General features: G+C 42.3%; 1 protein-coding gene across 3 annotated transcripts in view; it reads left to right on the plus strand.

Annotated features, from left to right (window-relative positions):
* Window positions 1-4,030: 4,030 nt before the first annotated feature.
* Window positions 4,031-18,182, plus strand: part of IQGAP3 (IQ motif containing GTPase activating protein 3) — a 71,335-nt gene continuing 57,183 nt past the window's right edge. Inside the window, exons 1-5 of one of the 3 annotated variants that reach the window (XM_069107594.1) lie at window positions 4,031-4,177; window positions 7,044-7,131; window positions 15,537-15,693; window positions 16,463-16,540; window positions 17,815-17,891. In XM_069107594.1, coding sequence (XP_068963695.1) covers window positions 4,141-4,177; window positions 7,044-7,131; window positions 15,537-15,693; window positions 16,463-16,540; window positions 17,815-17,891 — 437 coding nt within the window. In that variant the 5' untranslated portion in view covers window positions 4,031-4,140. Of the gene's footprint in view, window positions 4,196-7,043; window positions 7,132-15,536; window positions 15,694-16,462; window positions 16,541-17,814; window positions 17,892-18,182 lie in introns of all 3 variants that reach the window. The other 2 variants (XM_069107595.1, XM_069107596.1) reach the window with 2 other exon arrangements.

The raw sequence follows: 18,182 nt of genomic DNA on the forward strand, positions 1-18,182 counted from the left end.
CCATCCACATACTGTCAGATGGCTAATCATCTCTCCCTTGGCAGCATGAGCTAAAAGAAGGAGACCAATGATGCTGAAGACCCCCTTTTCTTTAAGAAAAATCTCCCTTCAGAGCCCAAATGCTAGTCCTACTTCTCCTTTCCCTTTGTCTTTTCAACACTCCTCAGTCTCTGTCCTTAGCTCTGTTCTGGCCTGTAATAGACACAAAATGGTAGCACTGGATGGAATCTTACAGATAAACTCATTCAATTAACAGATGAGAAAAATGAGACACAGGGAAGTTAAGTAAATTTCCCGATTACCCAGGAACAAAGACCTGAACTTGCCTCACCATCCCAGGTCCCTAGAACCTTATCCAATAACCTTAGAACCACAAGGTACTTGAAGGGGAGGGTCACAATGACCATGCCTCCACTTCTATAAAGGATTCCCCCCACCCCAACACTGTTGGGATTCAAACCCAAGTCCTCTAATCCTTTCCAATCTATTTTATCTCACTGCCTCCTACTCACACTACTTTCAGCTTCCCTTATATCCTGGAACCCAAGTATTGTTCAGTCATTTCTCATTTTGTGTCGGACTCTTTGTGACCCCTTTTGGCATTTTATTGGCAGAGATACTGGCATGGTTTGCCATTTCCTTCTCCAGCTCATTTTACAGATGAGGAAACTGAGGCAACCAGGATTAAGTGACTCTGCCAGGGTCACACAGCTAGTAAATTTCTGAAGCCAGATTTGAACTCACAAAGATGAGTCTTCTTGATTACAGACCCCCACTGTGCCACCTAGCTGCCCAAGTATAACCAAGTATAGAACATACATAATCATATATTTCCTTAGCACCTCTCTGAGGATCTTAAAGTCACTTATTTCACCCTGCCTGCATCCAAAAGATGAAAAATGAGGTAGAGAGAATTCAGTCATACAATTGTGACTCCCAGCCCCTTCCCATTTCCCCTTCCTCATGAGAAAGATCTGAAGAGGGGACCAGGGCATTCTATTCACACACACATATATACATACATACACACACACACACACACACACAATTTCTTAACTCTGTGATTGATGGGCTTGGGAACATGGTCATCCTGCCTCCTGCCCCAAATGACTGCACTGCACCCATACCTGGATCATCCCTTAGCCCCTCACACAGCAGGTACCTTCCTACCTCTTGCTGCATCTGCCTTGGTGCAGCTGCCTCTCTGGGATGGCTCGGAAGACTTGGGTTACCTCTGCTCAGAGCCTCAGGGGTCACTGTGACAACCCAGTAATACTCTCCCCTCCTAAGGTATTGCTTGATTGACAGCTCGGGTGTCCTATCTGAGTTCTGATCCTTTGAAGTGGAGCTTTTCTCAAAGTCATGGGATACCTGGTTCCTCATTAAAATTGTAGTTCCTCCCTACTCACCTCCCCAGTCCTACGTTGATTCTATTGTCTTTTCTCCTAGTCTTGCTTTCTTTCTAATGGACAAAGAAGTTTAGAGTTTCCAGGTGGAGCCATTAGGTCTAAAGTGCTTAGTGAGTTGTAAAAGAGCCCTATGTCAATGGGTATTAATGGTCACAGTTCAATATTTCTGGAACTTGTAACTTTGTGGGTGTGGGTGATCCCTCCAACTAAAGCCCACCGACCCAACTCATCTTTGACTTAGGAGATGGTCTTAAAGAATTTCTGTGGCTGAAAAAAAATATTTTACAAATTTTATGAATGCCCTTTTGCTTTTGCCTTTGTCATTCCCCTAATCTCTCCCACCCCCAAAATAAACAGTTTAGTAAAAGTCAGGAATCCAGGACAGAGTGGAACTACTGAATCCTACACCCATCATTATTATGCTATTGGAAAAGACTCGACCAACTACTGCCCTGAGACTCTACTCACAATACTCCATCTTCCTAGAATAGAAATTTTCTTCCCAGGACTCCACTCCCAGAAGCTGATGGTAGAATGTAAACTACACAGTGGCTGGCACTTGGGATAAGGGTAGGCTCTGGATTTGGGCTTTTACTGGCAAAGGGAGCTCCTTTACAAATGAAATTTTGCACTTTCTTTGTAATTAATAGCTCTTAGCAAGTTGCCTTACCTAAAAAGTTTCAGTCACAGTTGGAAATAGATGTCAGTGGTGGTGTTGAGGTTTAAGGGGAGCTTGGGACCCCAAAATACCAACACTGCAGGTCCTGCCTGAATGAATTAGACCCAAGTCTTCTTTCAGACAAAGAAAAATAATATCTGCCATATTGGCCAGACTCTTAAGAAATCTCATCATTGGTTAGACTCTTAAGGAATCTGAGCATTTGTGACCTTTGTGCACCTTCATGGAGGCAAGATGGATCTTATATACAGAAAGACTGTGGGAGGGATCTAGGGATGGCCAAGTAGTCTGGGGTATACCGTAGTAGTCAGGGGTTTAGGGAAGGTCTTGAGGAAGAGTCTAAGGATGATCTTGATGGGACTGGGGTAACTCCTGGAACCTAGAGAATGGGATTTTGATGGGATCAAGGGTGGGAGCCAATAGAGAGGTAACATAATGGAGGGCTAGGCTAGGTTAAGGATAACAGATTTGGGCACGAAAAGCCAGATTGAGTGGGAAAAGTGGGGGGTTTCCCAGGGCCTATGAACAAATGATACTCAAATTCTTTTGGGGTAAAGGGAAAAAGGTCTCGGCTTGGACCTGTACCCCGGCAGTAGTGAAGAGGTTATCCATAAAGAGGGTTAGGGTTGCTCTGGAGACCCCAAAATACCAACAGGCTGGGTCCTGCTGAATGAATAAGATTCAATTCTTCTCTCAGTCAAAGAAAAGTAAAGTTTATTAAATGTTCGCTTGTATTAGACTTGCTAGGTCATTCTATGGCGGTTTCACATACATGGAGGGAAGATGGGGTCTTATATACAGAAAGGTTGTGGGAGGAATCTAGGGGTGGTCTAGAGGAGGAGTTTGGGGAGGGTCTTCAGGAGGAATTAATGAGGTAAATGAGTGATTAAGGGTGGGAAGTTGCTGGAGGCTACCTGGAGACTACTAGGCTAGTTCAAGGGTCAAGAGTTGATTGAAACTTTGATAGGCTCAAAGGTTGGAAGTAGATGGACAATGGAGGGCTAGGCTAGTAACAGAGGTCTGGGCCCAGCCACAATGTAAGGCTTATGGCCTCATGCAAATGCCTCATCAAATAGGACAATTTAATCAGAGTTCAAGGGGGGTTCCCAGAGCCTATACCTCAGAGATTCAAGGAGAGCTCAAGGGGGCTCCCAGAGCCCATACCTCATCAGTGGGACTTGAACTCTGGTCTTCATGGTTGGAGGAGGGCTCTCTGAACCTACATCATACTGCTTCTTGATTTATTTATTGTTGATTGATGGTCCCCTAAATTCCCAATGAAAAGAGGCTTCCTTTACCACTGGGGTCAAGACTGAGCATTCTAATGACCTAATTTTATTATTATTTCTGGTTTACATTATTGTAGTTATTGTGTATATGGTCTTCCAGGTTCTGATTTTATCCCATCATATCAGACATAGATTTCAGATGGAAAGGACCTTTGTAGTTATCTAGTCCATACTCGTCATTTAACAGAAGAGGAAACCGAGGCCTGAGGTCTGAAGGGTACAGCCAGTCTGGTGACCACCTTCTCTGAAATCAGCTAGCTCCTAACATAGCAGATGCTTGGGGATGGGGGTTGAGGTGGGATTCAGAATGTTGCAGTGAAGAGTGGGGCTGGGGTGATGCAGAAGGGAAGCAGGGAGCTGGGGGTACTGTGTGAGGACTGGGGTTACATTAAGGGGAGAAGGCCTAGGGAGGCAAAAGCAAGGAGGTGCTGAGACTAGGGGTCTATAGTGAGGAGGGGAATGGCAAGGGGTACAGTGAGGAAGAGGAGAAGCAGGACCCGGGGGTATAGTGAGGAGGGTGCCGGAGTCAATGAGAGGAGAGGAATGACAAGGGGTACAAAGAGGATTGGGAGGGAAAGTGGCTGGAAAGAGAACCTGCGTGCCTCCTCTCCCAATGTGATTGGGAACTACAAATCCCAGCAGGCCCCGCGGCGCAGGCCGGAAGTGTCCTGGCCGGACTGTTGCGGCTGCGAGGGGCGGTGGCGGCGCGAGATTCAAACCTGGGAACAGGAGCAGAAGTAGGAGCAGGAGCTGAAGGAAGAGGATGGAGGGGAGCAGAGCAAGGCCCGGAGGGGCGGCCTGTGAGTGACGGACCGAGGGTTAGAGTCGAGAAGGGACGGGACTGGGGCCGAACACGAGGAGAGGGGCTTGGGGCTGGGGTCTCGAGCCGGGTGGGGTTGGCAGCACGGGAAAAGCAACAAGCATTTATTAAACGCCTACTATATGCCAGACGCTGCGCTGAGCGCTGTTGTGCAATGCTAAGAGCGCCCGGAGACCTGGGATCGAGCCCTATGGGCTAGATACGGTGATTTGGAGTCCCCGACTCTGCTGGGTGGCTTTGGGCAGGTCACTAACCCACGAGGCCTTAGCTTCCTCATCTGGAAAATAGGGCTGGAAGAAAACGGCTGGGCTTAGTCTGCAGAGACGTTGGAGCCTCTGGGTATTTATCCACTTCCCAGCTGGGCCTGGCTGTTAAGGACTTGGGCGTCCTTTAGGGTGGAGCGGGGTCTGAGGTCCTCAAATCAAGTCAATCAATTTAAATTAGACAAAAACTTAAGTGGTTATGTAGAGAATTGTGCTAAATGCTAGAGGAAAAAATAACATTTAGTGCTTTGTAAGGTTTATAAAATGCTATCTGAACCACAAGGCTGTGAGACAGGCATTTTACAGATGAGGAAACTGAGGTTTGGAGATGTTAATTGCGGGAGTTACAGTTGTGGCAGACCTGAGACTGTACTGAACCTAGGTTTCTGGACTCTTAACTTAGAGATCTTTACAGTTCACTGTCTCCTGAGAATTCTGGGGTTCAAGTCCCCCCTCCTAGATGGAAAGAAGACCCCTCCTCTTGCTTTCCCCTCTTTCAAACCAATGTGAGTTTATTTGGGGGGCTCCAAAAAGTGAAGTCCATGAATCTGTAGAAGGAAGGGAAGTTTAAAACTTGTGAGGGTAGCTTTAGGCCTTAGGAAGTCTGGAAGAAAGAATGCTGTTTGTACACACTCCCACCCACACACCCACACTGAGTCCTGCCCAGTTTTCAATTCATACCTCTGGGGTGAAGTCATTTACCAGCTTACTTTCCAGGCTTAACTGCCAACCCTTTTCCTTTTTGCTCCTCCCTTAGAGTAACTGATGGATTTCTTGCCATTGGCCTGTCATTTGGAATTTGGTCCTGAGAGTGTATTTTTAAAAACCTCACTTGACTGCCAATTCAAATTAAATTCCTCGAAGAGAAATTTGTCAGTCAGCTAAAAATAATTAACCATAGAAATTAAGTGCTGGGTCAAAAATAAATCGACTGAACTCAGTTTCTACTTGTAGTTCATTCTTCTGAGATCATTTTTCTTTGGAATCTTTTGGGTGGGGGCTTGGGGGTAGGGTAGTGTCTTAACTGTGTCTCCTAAAGTAGGTGCTTCTTCAAAATAGTGGGGTGGGAGACTAGAGGAATGGTGGGTTGGGATCCAAAGGGGCCTTGAGAAATATGGTTTTTGTCAGTGAAGATTTGGTGAGTGGTTTTCTGTTTTGACTATTTGGGGGAATTTTTTTGAAGATTTCTTGGATCTTGAGTTTGTGAAACCATAAAATCTTAGAGTTCAAATATAATACACTCCCTGTGCCAAATAAAATGCACTCCTACCTCATCCCTATCAAAATCTTTTTCTTCTGTCTGTGTTCAGCTTGGGTGCTTGCCTCCTCCATGAAGCCTTCCTTGAACCCCTCCAGCTGAGAGGGTTGTCTCAATTTTTCTCCACCAGGTCTGACCTTGTTCCTCCCCTCCTCAATCAACTCCAGTGTCTCCCTATTCCCTCTAAGATACAAATACAAAATTCTGTGTTTGGCATTTGAAGGGACACATTCTCACAGCCTGGCTCCATACATCATTCCCCTTCACACACTTCAGTCCAGCTAAACTGGCCATACATGTTCCTCCATCTTTTTTCTTTGTGCCCTTTTACAGGCTGTCTTCAATGGATCCAATGCTCTTAGGATCCCTTGTTTCTTTCAAAATCTCAGCCAAATACCACCTTCTATATGAAGCCTTTCCTGATTTCCCCAGAAAAGTTATTGTATTATAATACAATACCTTGTATTTATTTGGATATATTTTAGTGTATATATGTGAATAAGCTGTCTCCCTCCTATAGGATATAAACTCCTTGAAGGCAGAAACTTTGATTTTTAGTCTTTCTGTCCCTAGCACAATGTCTGGCAGGTAGAAGATGCCTAATAAATGTGGGTTGTTTTTTTTTAAAATCTCTGTATCTCCAGTGCCACCAATCATTGCATTCTGAAAATATAAGGCATTTAATTATTTTTTTAAATTAAATTGAGATGTAACCTTAGAGGGCATTTAATCTAATTCCAGCAGATGTATACCCAACAGATAGTTATCTAGCTTTAGCAAAAGCAAATATCATTTACCTCCTTGATCTAACCTTTGAAAAAAGAGCCAGAAGTAGACTCTTGGGGAACTCTTAGTTAAATGGAGCTAAGGATTCAGGTGACCAAAACTCTAGACATCCTCCTGGAAGTGGAGGAGAGATGGGAAGAGGGTGACAGGTAGGGAGGTAAGCAGGAAGAGAGTGGCAGGTTATAAGGAAGAGTCTGAGGTTTCCTAAAGGAGGAAACTGGAAAAAGCAGAGAAGGAAACAATAATAATGGGAAGAGTGAGAAAAAGACAAAGGGGAATGGTGTCTGAAGTCTAAGGGGGCAGAGAACATTGGGCCTGGACAAAGCATTTTTTTCCCATCTGAACAGGGAATACAAGCTAACCTGGGAGGACTTTCGTCTAGGGAACTGGAGCTGGGGGGATGAGTGTCAAATGGTAACTATTGGAGGTTTTCAGGCAGGGGAGGGATTGCATTTGAGGAAGATGGTGAAGGATAGGAATCAGGCATCCTCGCCCCCTTTTGATCTGCTGCTAAACTTGTCATACCTCCCCCTTTCCAGATGAACGTCTTACTGCAGAGGAGATGGATGAACAGAGGCGGCAGAATGTTGCCTATCAATATCTCTGCCGCCTGGAGGAGGCCAAACGGTGAGTAGAGGTAGGCAGGAGGAGGCTAAGGAATAAAGGGAAATGGGCAGGAGGAGACTGTGGAAGGAGGGGAGGTGAACAAGGAGAGGCTAAGGGATGAGGGGAGGTGGGCAGGGGGAGGCCAAGGGATGAGGGGAGGTGGGCAGGGTGATGTTAAGTGGGAATGGAAAAGCCCAATCGTGAGTGGGCATTGGGCAAGGGATGGCCATGGGGTCAGTGGAATTTTCAAGGTGTCAGATCACAAGTATACCTGTCCTTCATCCTACTCCCTTTAGGCTAATCCCAGCTAAATTATTTCAGTTGATACCACAGCAACATCTGTTTCTTTCCCCCAGGAGATGAAAAGGGAGAAAAAAGGAGTAGGCTAGAGACATAGTGACGTTGGGGTGATATGCAGTGATCGTGATCTTGGCTCAGTTCTTGGTCCATTTCAGAGACTTCCCTGGCAGCCCTCAGTGGATAGGACAGAAGATAAGGCTTAGGGAACCTGAAGGCTATCTTCTGGCTTCTAAAGATCTGCTGTGTGAAAGGAAATTAATCTTAACTCTGCTCTGCCCCAAATAGCAGAACTGAGAGCAATTCTTGGAAGTTGGGTAAAGGCAGATTTTGGTTTGATGTAAGGTCCAATTACAAATACAAAACTTGAATAGGCTTCCTCTGAAAGTAATGGTAATAGTAAGAATAGTGTTTATATAATAGTTTGCAATTATTGTCTCATTTGATTCTCACAACACCCCTGGGAGGTTTTTACAGTTGAGGAAACTGAGGAAGAGGTTAAGTGACTTGTCCAGGATCACATAACTAGGAAATATTTGAGATTGGATTTTAACTTGGGTCCCTGGGTGCCTCACATGACAAGTCTTCAAGCAAAGACTGACGGAATGACTGCTTGTTGGAGGTATTGAAAAGGGAATTCTTGTTTAAGGATGGGTTGAACCACTTGCCCTCTGAAGTCCCTTCTAACTTCAAGATCCTGTGATTTCATGAAAACCCCTTTCTCTTAATATTTTATTTTAAATAAGGTTAAGGATGAGTACTAGACATATGATGATGTCATCGATACAGGGAATTACCATATGAGGAAACTTCTACCAATGCACGTCAAGACTTTCTCTGTCCTAAGAAAGTTGCCTAAATCACTGAGAGGTCAATCAGGTAGCCAGTATGGCTCAGGGAAGGGACTGGAACTCAGGTGTTCCTAGCTCTCCATCTAACCTGCCACACTTAGCCTTTCAGTTTAAATAACAACCGTAATCATATCTCAGAGATGAAAAGAGCAGCATGATGGACAGGGAGCCAGGACCTGAGTTCCAGTACCTTCTCTGACTTGTACTGGCTGTGTAACCCTGGACAAGTCACTTAACCACTCCGTGCCTCTACACAAGTTTCTCCAGTCTAGAAATTAAAAGACATTTGCAGATCTGTGGAAAGTGGCCTCATAAAGAGTCAGTAAAATCCACAGGTCCAAAAATAAAAATTTATGTCTGTCTATTCATAGAGAATTTTAGGTCTTATAAAAATACTTCCCCCTTTGTTGTTTGGTTGATCTTCACAGTAACTGTGAGGCAGGGAGGACTTGTTCCTTCCCTTTCTCTTCATAGCTATGAGGGGCTTGATTGGGTCATTTTTCCCACTCTTTGAGATCAGGTTTCCCTCAGATACAAAGGGATACTTACATCAAAGGTGTCGTTACCAGTTTTTAACCTCAGGGACTAAGGCTCAGGGGATGATTTTCTCAATCTCTCACTACTCTTTAGTAAGAGGAGTGGGGCTGGATTGCCCAAGTCATCTGAGTCATGTCTTCCTACCTTCCCTATTCTATGCTCTGAAGATTACCTGTCACTCCCATCACCATCAAAATATGGATAAGGGCTCTGGATGGTAGAGATCATGTAGGCAGACACAGCCTCTACCCTCTGGGAGTGCTGTCCAAGGCAGACGTGCTGATGAGGATGGGCACAGACAGTAAGAGAGTCATGGGGAGAGGGGTGAACAATTTCTCTGCATAACAAAACAGGAACGGTCTTAGTTAAGGCCTATTTGAGTGATGTTCAAAATAGGGAAGAACTGGTGCATTTCCTTTTTTTCTTAGATGGATTTGGAAAGATTTTCTGGAGGGAAGTATAATTAAGGTGGGAGAAAGGGAGGTTGGAGTGGGGAAAGAAGGCTCAGGAGAAGGGGGTCTTCTACATGACTTGAAGAAGACATTGCAGTTATAGTAAGCACATGGTATATAGAGCCAGTTAGGTGGCACAGTAGATAGAGGACTGGGCCTAGGGTCAAGAGAGACCTGAGTTCAAATCTGGCTTCAGACACTTAATAGCTGTGTGACTCTGGACAAATCACTTAATCTCTGTCTGCCTTGGTTTCCTCATCTACAAAATGGAAACAATAATAGTATCTACTTCCTTGGATTATTGTAAGGATCAAATGAGATAATATAAAGTTCTTTGAAACCCCCAAGAAGCTATATAAATATATATATATACTAGCTAGTGTAGCAGCAGCAGTTCGTTGGTGTAGTGGAAAGAACATGGCCCTGAAGTCAGGAGGACCTGAGTAAAAATCCAGTCTCAGACACTTAACACTAGCCATGTGACCTTGAGCAAGTCACTTAACCCCAATTGCCTCAAAAAAAAAATAAAAAAAGGTAGTAGAAGCAGCAAAAGCATTGGATTTAAAATCAGGATCCGTGTGTGACTCCTGGTTCTGCTGTTTCTTGCCTGTGTGATCCTGGGCTTATTTCACACCTTTGGATGACAGTTTGCTGTCATTCTATAAAATGAGAGGTTAGGGGGCGGCTAGGTGGCTCAGTGAATAGAGCACCAGTCCTGGAATCAGGAGGACCTGAGTTCAAATCCAGCCTTAGATACTTAACACTAGCCTTATGACCTTGAGCAAGTCACTTAACCCCAATTTTCCTGCCCTCCCCCCTCCAAAAAGCAAAAAAAATTTTTTTCATTTTAAAAATTAAAAATGTAAAAAAATAAAATGAGAGGTTAGACTAGCTTATCTCTTTAAAAAAAAACCACAAACACTGCACTGATTTCTTTCATCATTACATTGCTATCATTTCCCCCACCCTCCCCTAAACTGAACCTCCCTTATGACAAAACAAAAAAATCTGATACAGAAACCTCGTCTGACAGTGTATTTGATATTCTGACCTTGTAGTCATGCCATGGCCTCTTCCCCCCTCCACCCCCTTCTGCAACCCTCCCCTCCCCCATTTGAGGGATAGTGGATAGGCCTCAGAACCAACCAACTGAACTACTTTCTATTAGAGGAATATTTCATTCTCTTCTCTCTTTTTTAACATAAGTTTTTGAGTTCCAAATTCTATCCCTCCCTCCCTGAAATGGTAAGCAATTAGATTTAGGTTATACGTATGCAACCACGTAAAACATTTCCATATTAGTCATTTTGTACAAGAGGACTTGAATAAAAGAAAAAAAATTGAACGAAAGTGAAAAACAGCATGCTTGACTCTATTCAAACAACATCAGTTCTTTCTCAGGAGGTGGATAGTATGCTTCATCATTAGTCCTTTGGGATTGTCTTGGATCATTGTGTTGTTGAGAATTGCCAAGTCATTCACAATTCTTCATCAAACGATGCTGGTGTTATTGTACCATGTTTGTCTCCTGGTTCTGTTCACTTCGCTATGTATCAGTTCATGTAAGTCCAGGTTTTTCTGAAATTATCCTTCTCCTCATTTCTTATAGCACAATAGTATTCCGTTACAATCATATACCATACCTTGTTTAACCATTCCCCAATTGATGGGCATCTCTGATTCCCAATTCTTAGCCACCACAAAAAGAGCTACCATAAATATTTTTGTACAAATAGGTCTTTTCCCCTTTTTTTGGATGTCTTTGGGAGATAGACTTAGCAGTGATATTGCTGGATCAAAGGTTGTGCACAGTTTTATAGCCCTTTAGGCATAGTTCCAAATTGCTTTCCAGAATGGTTGGATTAGTTCACAACTCCACTAGCAGTGTATTAGTGTTCCAGGTTCCCACATCCCCTCCAACATCCAACATTTTCCTTTTTTGTCATATTAGCCAATCTGATGGGTATGAGGTGGTACCTCAGAGTTGTTTTAATTCACAAACTAATCAATAGTGATTTAGAGCATTTTTTCCTGTGATTATAGATAACTTTGATTTCTTTGTCTAAAAAGTACCTGTTCACCTCCTTTGACCATTTATCAATTAGGGGAATAACTTGTCTTTTTATAAATATGACTCAGTTCTCTGTATGTTTAAGAAATGAGGCCTTTATCAGATAACTTGTTACAAAATTTTTTACTAAATTTTCTGCTTTCCTTATAATTTTCATTGCATGGATTTTACTTGTGTAAAAACTTTTAAATTTTATATAATTGAAATTATCAATTTTAAACTTTGTAATGCTCTCTATATCTACTTTGGTCCTAAATTCTTCCCTTATCCATAAATCTGACATAAATTATTCCATATTCTTTTTTTGTTTTGTTTTGCTTTTTGGAGGGCGATTGGGGTTACGTGACTTGCCCAAGATCACACGGCTAGTTTTTGTGTTAAGTGTCTGAGGCTGGACTTGAACTCAGGTCGTCCTTACTCCAGGGCCGGTGCTCTATTCACTGTGCCACCTAGCTGCCCAGTATTCCATATTCTTTCAATTTGCTTATGGTATCATCTTTTATGTGTAAATCATATACCCATTTTGACCTTATCTTGGTATGTAGTGTGAGATGTTGGTCTATACCTAATTTCTGCCAAACTATTTTCCAGTTTTCCCAGCAGTTTTTGTCAAATAATGAATTTTTGTTCCAAAAGTTTGGATCTTTGGGTTTATCATATACCAGATTACTCTAGTTATTTACTATAATGTAATTTGTACCTAATCTATTCCACTGATCCACCATTCTTATTTCTTAGCCAGTACTAGATTGTTTTGATAATTACTGCTTTATAATATAGCTTGAGATCTGGTAGAGCTAGACCACCTTTTGCATTTCTTTTTTCATTGATTCCCTTGATATCCTTTTGTTCTTCCAGATGAATTTTGTTATTATTTTTTCTAGCTCTATAAAATTTTTTGGTAGTTTGATTGTTATGGCACTCAATAAATAGATTAATTTAGGTAGAATTGTCATTTTTATTATATTGCCTCAGCATACCCATGAGCAATTACTATTTTTTCCAATTGTTTAGATCCAACTTTATTTGTGTGAAAAGCGTTTTATAGTTGTGTTCATATAGGTCCTGGATTTGTCTTGGCAGGTAGACTCCCAAATATTTTATATTCTCTACAGTTATTTTAAATGGAATTTCTCTTTTTATCTCTTGTTGCTGGCCTTTGTTGATAGTATATAGAAATGCTAATGATTTACATGGGTCTCTTTTGTATCCTGTAACTTTGCTAACATTGTTATAATTTAAAATAGTTTATTAGTTGATTCTCTAGGATTTTCTAAATATACTATCATATGATCTGCAAAGAGTGATAGTTTTGTTTCCTCATTGCCTGTTGTAATTCCTTTAATATTTTTTCTTTTCTTATTGCTATAGCTAACATTCCTAATACAGTATTAAATAACAGAGATGTTAATGAGCATCCTTGTTTCACCCCTGATTGAACTGGAAAGGCTTCTAGCTTATCCCCATTACAGATGTTTGCTGGTGGTTTTAGATAAATATTACTTATAATTTTAAGTAAACTCAATTTATTCCTATGCTTTCTAATGTTTTTAATAGGAATGGGTGCTGTATTTTGAATGTGTATTTTTGAACCAGTTCTGATGAGAGTAAGGTTCAACATTGCCTGCCACCCCTCCAGTTTCCCCTCCACTATAAAAACTCTTACTTGTGTATCTCCTTTATTGAGAATATTTTCCTCATTCTACCTCTCCCTTCTTCCAGTGTATCCCTCTTTCTCATCCCTTCATTTTGGGGGGAGGGAGATCATCCCAACATAATTAGCTCCTATTCATGCCTTCTGTCTATGTAGTCTCTTTCTAACTGTCTTACTAATGATAGAGTTCTTAGGAGTTATATGTATCATCTTCCCATAGATGTAAAGAGTTTAATTTTATTGGGTCTCTTTTTTGGAGGGGGGAAGACAGAGCAGTTGGGGTTAAGTGACTTGCCCAAGGTCACATGGCTATTAAGTGTTAAGTGTCTGAGGCCAGATTTGAATTTAGGTCCTCCTGACCCCAGGGCCAGTGCTCTATTCACTGGACCAACTAGCTACCCCACTTTATTAAGTCTCTTTAGAATTACCCTTTCATATTAACCTTTTTATACTTCTCTGAAGTCTTCTGTTTCAACGTCTAATTTTCTATTCAGCCCTGGCATTTTCATAAGGAATGCTTGGAAGTTCTCTATTTCATTAAATATCCATTTTTCCCCCCTGAAGGATTATACTCAATTTTGTTAGGTACATTACTCTTGGTTATAATGCTAGCTCCTTTACCCTATGGAATATTGTACTCCAAATCCTCTATTCCTTTAATGTGGAAGCCGTTAAATTTTGTGTGATCTTGACTGTGACTCCTCAAAATTTTAATTGTTTCTTTCTCGCTGCTTGCAATATTTTGTTCTTGACCTGGGAGTGTTGGAATTTGTCTACAATATTTCTGGTAGTTTTAATTTGGGGATCTCTTTTAGGAGGTGATTAGTGAAATCTTTCAATTTCTATTTTACCCTCTGGATCTAAGATATCAAGGCAGTTTTTATCATGGCTTTTAGGTAGTCCAATAATTCTTAAATTATCTCTCTTCAATCTCTTCTCCAGGTCAATTATTTTTCCAGTGAGACATTTCATTTCCTTCTATTTTTTTTTTCATTCTTTTGATTTTGTGTAATTTTTTTTTTTAGCTTCCACTTGCCCAATTCTTATTTTTAAGGAATTAGTTTCTTTGGAGAACTTGTGTGCTTCTTTTTTCATTTGACAAATTCTCTTTTTTAAGGTGATATTTTCTTCAGTATTTTTTGTGCCTTTTTTAAACCAAGCTTAATTAATTCTCTATAATTTTCTTGCATCACTCTTGTTTCCTTTTCCCAAATTTTCCTCTACCACTCATATCTTTCTTTACTTCCAGGCATTCTTGTTGGGCTTGGATCCAATTACCATTTTTCTTTGAGGCTTTGCTTGTAACTTTTCACATCGTTGTCTTCTGAGTTTTTTTATCTTGGTTTTCCCTGCCATCATAATGACTTTTATAGTCAGATTCTTGATTGTTGTTGTTGTTGGCTCATTTTCCCAGCCTATTTCTTCACTTTGAACTTTATATTAAAGTTAGGCTCTGCTCACCTCATGGTGGGAAGGTACTATGTCCGGCTTCAGACTTTTTCTTGTTGCTGTTTTCAGAGCGAGTTCTGAGGGTCTGCAGGTTTTCATTGCTTCCATCATGGCGTGATCCAGGGAGAGATGTGGTCACTGCTCTTTGGTCTGTGCTGTGGTCTTTCTAGGAAGGGCCCCTGCTCCTTTTCACCCAAGTGTGACTAGGTTCCCTGCTTTCCTGCAGCCACAAGCGCTGGTCCTTCTTTTGGTCCCATTGTGACCAAGGCCTCTGCTCCCTTGCGACCTGATCAGAAGCGTTCCTCTCCCTTATGGAACTGTGTCCCAGACCTGTGTATGGGTAATAGAATTGCCAAATGGCACCAAATACTGCACCCAGGGCCAGCAGATGGTCCCAAGTAATTTTTCTGACAACTTTGTCTCTAGGCTGTGGTAGCCTCCAAGGCCTACTGCTGGTGCTCCTGCAGCTCACACTCTAGCCAAGCTCCCACCATGGTGTCGGGGATGTTTCACTCTACTACTGTGTTTCCCCGATAATAAGACACTGTCTTATAAATTTTTTGGGACAGAAAAACACCAGAGGGCTTATTTTCAGGGGAGGGCTTATTTTAATGAACATTGACAGCAATTTTAATAAACAGGTAAATGTGAACAAAAAAATGTACCTTTATTCAATAAGCAAATCACTGGGGAAGAATAGGATGACGCGGAATTAGTAGCAATCACAATAGGGCTTATTTCCTGGGGAGGGCTTATTTTAGAGGAATCTTACACAGTAAGGAGAGGGCTTATTTTCGGGATAGGTCTTATTATCTGGGAAACACGGTAGCTGATTTCTCCCAATTCTGCATCTCTAATTTTACATTTCTAGGTGTGTGGGGGCAATTTGAGAAAAGGTAGGCTGAGGACAGAGGGCAGAGAGAAAGTAGGAAGGAGAGATTGCTAAGCCAGGGGAGGAGGAGTTCAGTTCTGATCTAGAGACCAGAGGACATAAGATTCAAGGAGCAAGATTCAAATGTCCTGACTTGAATTCAGTGTGACTGCAGCCTGCCTGCGTTCCTGGGAGCCCAGCCAGAGGGGCTACAACCTACCTACTCCTTTGACTTTGCCCACAGTTGGATGGAGACCTGCCTGAAGGAAGAGCTGCCTTCTCCAGTGGAGCTGGAGGAGAGCCTTCGAAACGGGGTTATTTTGGCCAAATTAGGACATTATTTTGCCCCTGATGTGGTTCCCTTGAAAAAGATCTATGACACGGAGCAAATGAGGTATAAGGTGAGGGGCATCTGAAGGCCCAGCTTTCTTTTCTTGTTCCCTCCCTTTCACCTGTGAAAGGGCTCGTTATGGGGTCATCTTCCTCCTCTGACCATGGATGGGCTTCCTGAAGAGTGAATTGTGCTTCTTTTAGCTATAAGGGACACTTACAGAGGAGGCTGTAAGGAATTAAGTGGGGGCAGCTAGGTGGCGCAGTGAGTAAAGCACCGGTGCCAGAGTCAGGACCCGAGTTCGGTTCCGGCCTCAGACACTTAACACCCACACAAAAAAAAACTAGCCATGTAACCTTGGGCACGTTACTTAACCCCAGTTGCCTTCCAAAGAGAAAAAAGCCAAAAAGAGTTTTTTTGAACATCTCCTGGCAACAATAAACAATTTATTAAAAAAATAAAAAAAGAAATTAAGTGGTCCCTGACCCCTAAATCATTGCATAAACTATTATACAAGATAACTCTGGCACTATGTACCACCTGCCCCTGGTCTCCCTTCTTTCCCATCTTAGCTATAGACATCCCTTCCTTTTGGAAACTTCTTGGACCAGCCCTTCCCTCTCTCAGTTTTTCTTCCAGAAGTGGTATCTAGATCTTTATCCTGCTGCATCCTCTTCCCTTGTCAGGCTCAGGGTCTCTCTGTGGCCTGGGGCAGTGTTCTGTCTCCCCAGCAGAGAAGATCCTCCCTCTGCATCTCCCCATCAGTGCCCAGCACAGGCTCTGTCTGTAAGGGGTTCTCAGAACTATGTGGGAACTGACTTTCTTTTCTCCCACTTTAGGCAAACGGCCTACATTTCCGGCATACTGATAACATCAACTTCTGGCTGACTGCAGCGTCTCACATTGGCCTACCTAAGGTAACCTTGGACCTGTATTTATTGGACATTAGAATTGGGACCTGTCACTCACTCCTTCCCGCTCCTCTGTGCCACACCTTTGTCTCCACTAGCACCTTTGCCCCATGCTTCCCATGTTCCTTATTGACTAGCTAAAGCTGATGAAAAACAGCCTTGAGATCAATAAGATTTCAGACAAGCTGTGCTCCCTTTCTGTGACTGTACAAGGAAGAGAATTCCCCTCTATACATCCTTTCTGAGTCCCTGGGAGTTGCAAGGTTCTGTATAGTCAAGAGAGATTTTCTTTGTATATAGTATGTAAAACATTTTGCAAACCTTAAAGCCTTTGTACAAATGTGGCTCTGTGCCTAGCACGTAGGAAACACTCGATAAGTGCATTATCTATCTAAATATGACATGTATATTTTCAGGAAAAAGACAGTATAAAGTATTCTGGCACTGATAATATATAGAAGAACTCCTTTCAAAAACTGGCAAAAGCAATAGTAAAATATCAGGCTATTAACTGCCAAAACAATGTGCATTTCCCTTTATTTTTCTCCTGTTTTGGGAATATGTGGGAACTAAAAAATTAGAGCATAAAAACTTATTGTGTAAATTTGCCACTGTTTCATATGTTTGTCCCTTAATATTACATGAATTTATATCAATGTTGACTTTTTACTTTTCTCTCCACCTAGTAGGGAACAGGAATGGAGGCAATTGGGCCATAGATAAACTGGGTCATTAAGATCAGCTGTACCCACTGTGATGTCATTCCTATAAAAGACTCACAAATGAGAAAATTCCCTTTACCCATGCAGATTGTCTACATTCTCTAGCCTATAGCTTATTTTGGGTTTTTTGGTTTGTTTGTTTTTTTTAAGCAGTAGGGGTTAAGTGACTTGCCCAGGGTCACACAGCTAGTAAATGTCTAATGCCAGTTTTGAATTTAGGTCCTCCTGACTCCAGGCCTCTATCCACTGTGTCACCTAGCGGCCCCTGCAACCTATAAACTTGAAGGTTCCCTAGAGCAATGAGAGGTTAAGTGATTTACCTAGGATTGTACAACCAGGATGTGTCAGAGACAGGAATTGAACCCAGGTCTTGGCTCTGAAGCCAGCTCTCTATCCACTATGGCAGGGGTGGGGAATCTGTAACCTTAAGGCCACATGTGGCCTTCTAAATAGTTAAGTGCAGGTTCTCTACCCCTGCACTATGCCATACTGCCTCTCTAAATGCTACCCACACCTACTAGGCTACTATATACACTAATAGGTTGACTCTTCCTGCAGACTTTTCTTCCTGAGACTACAGACATCTATGACAAGAAGAACATGCCACGGGTGGTCTACTGTATCCATGCCCTGAGGTGAGCAAAATTCCTATCACCCAGGCTCCTAGGTAAAATAGAATATCCCCTATGACTGGTGTTATACTGGGGTGGGGGGATGGGTAGAGAAAGGACCCGAAGGAAGACCTCCAGAGATGTGAGATCTTAGATCTATATACCGTGTTTCCCCGATAATAAGACCTATCCCGAAAATAAGCCCTCCCCTTACTGTGTAAGATTCCTCTAAAATAAGCCCTCCCCCGAAAATAAGCCCTATTGAGATTGCTACTGTAGTGAAGGTGATCCCCTGCGCTACACGCTACATTACAG

The sequence above is a fragment of the Petaurus breviceps genome, unplaced genomic scaffold, assembly GCF_028583685.1.
Source record: "Petaurus breviceps papuanus isolate PSGF00001 unplaced genomic scaffold, PetGlider_PUasm1.0 90165, whole genome shotgun sequence".
NCBI classification, from domain to species: domain Eukaryota; kingdom Metazoa; phylum Chordata; class Mammalia; order Diprotodontia; family Petauridae; genus Petaurus; species Petaurus breviceps.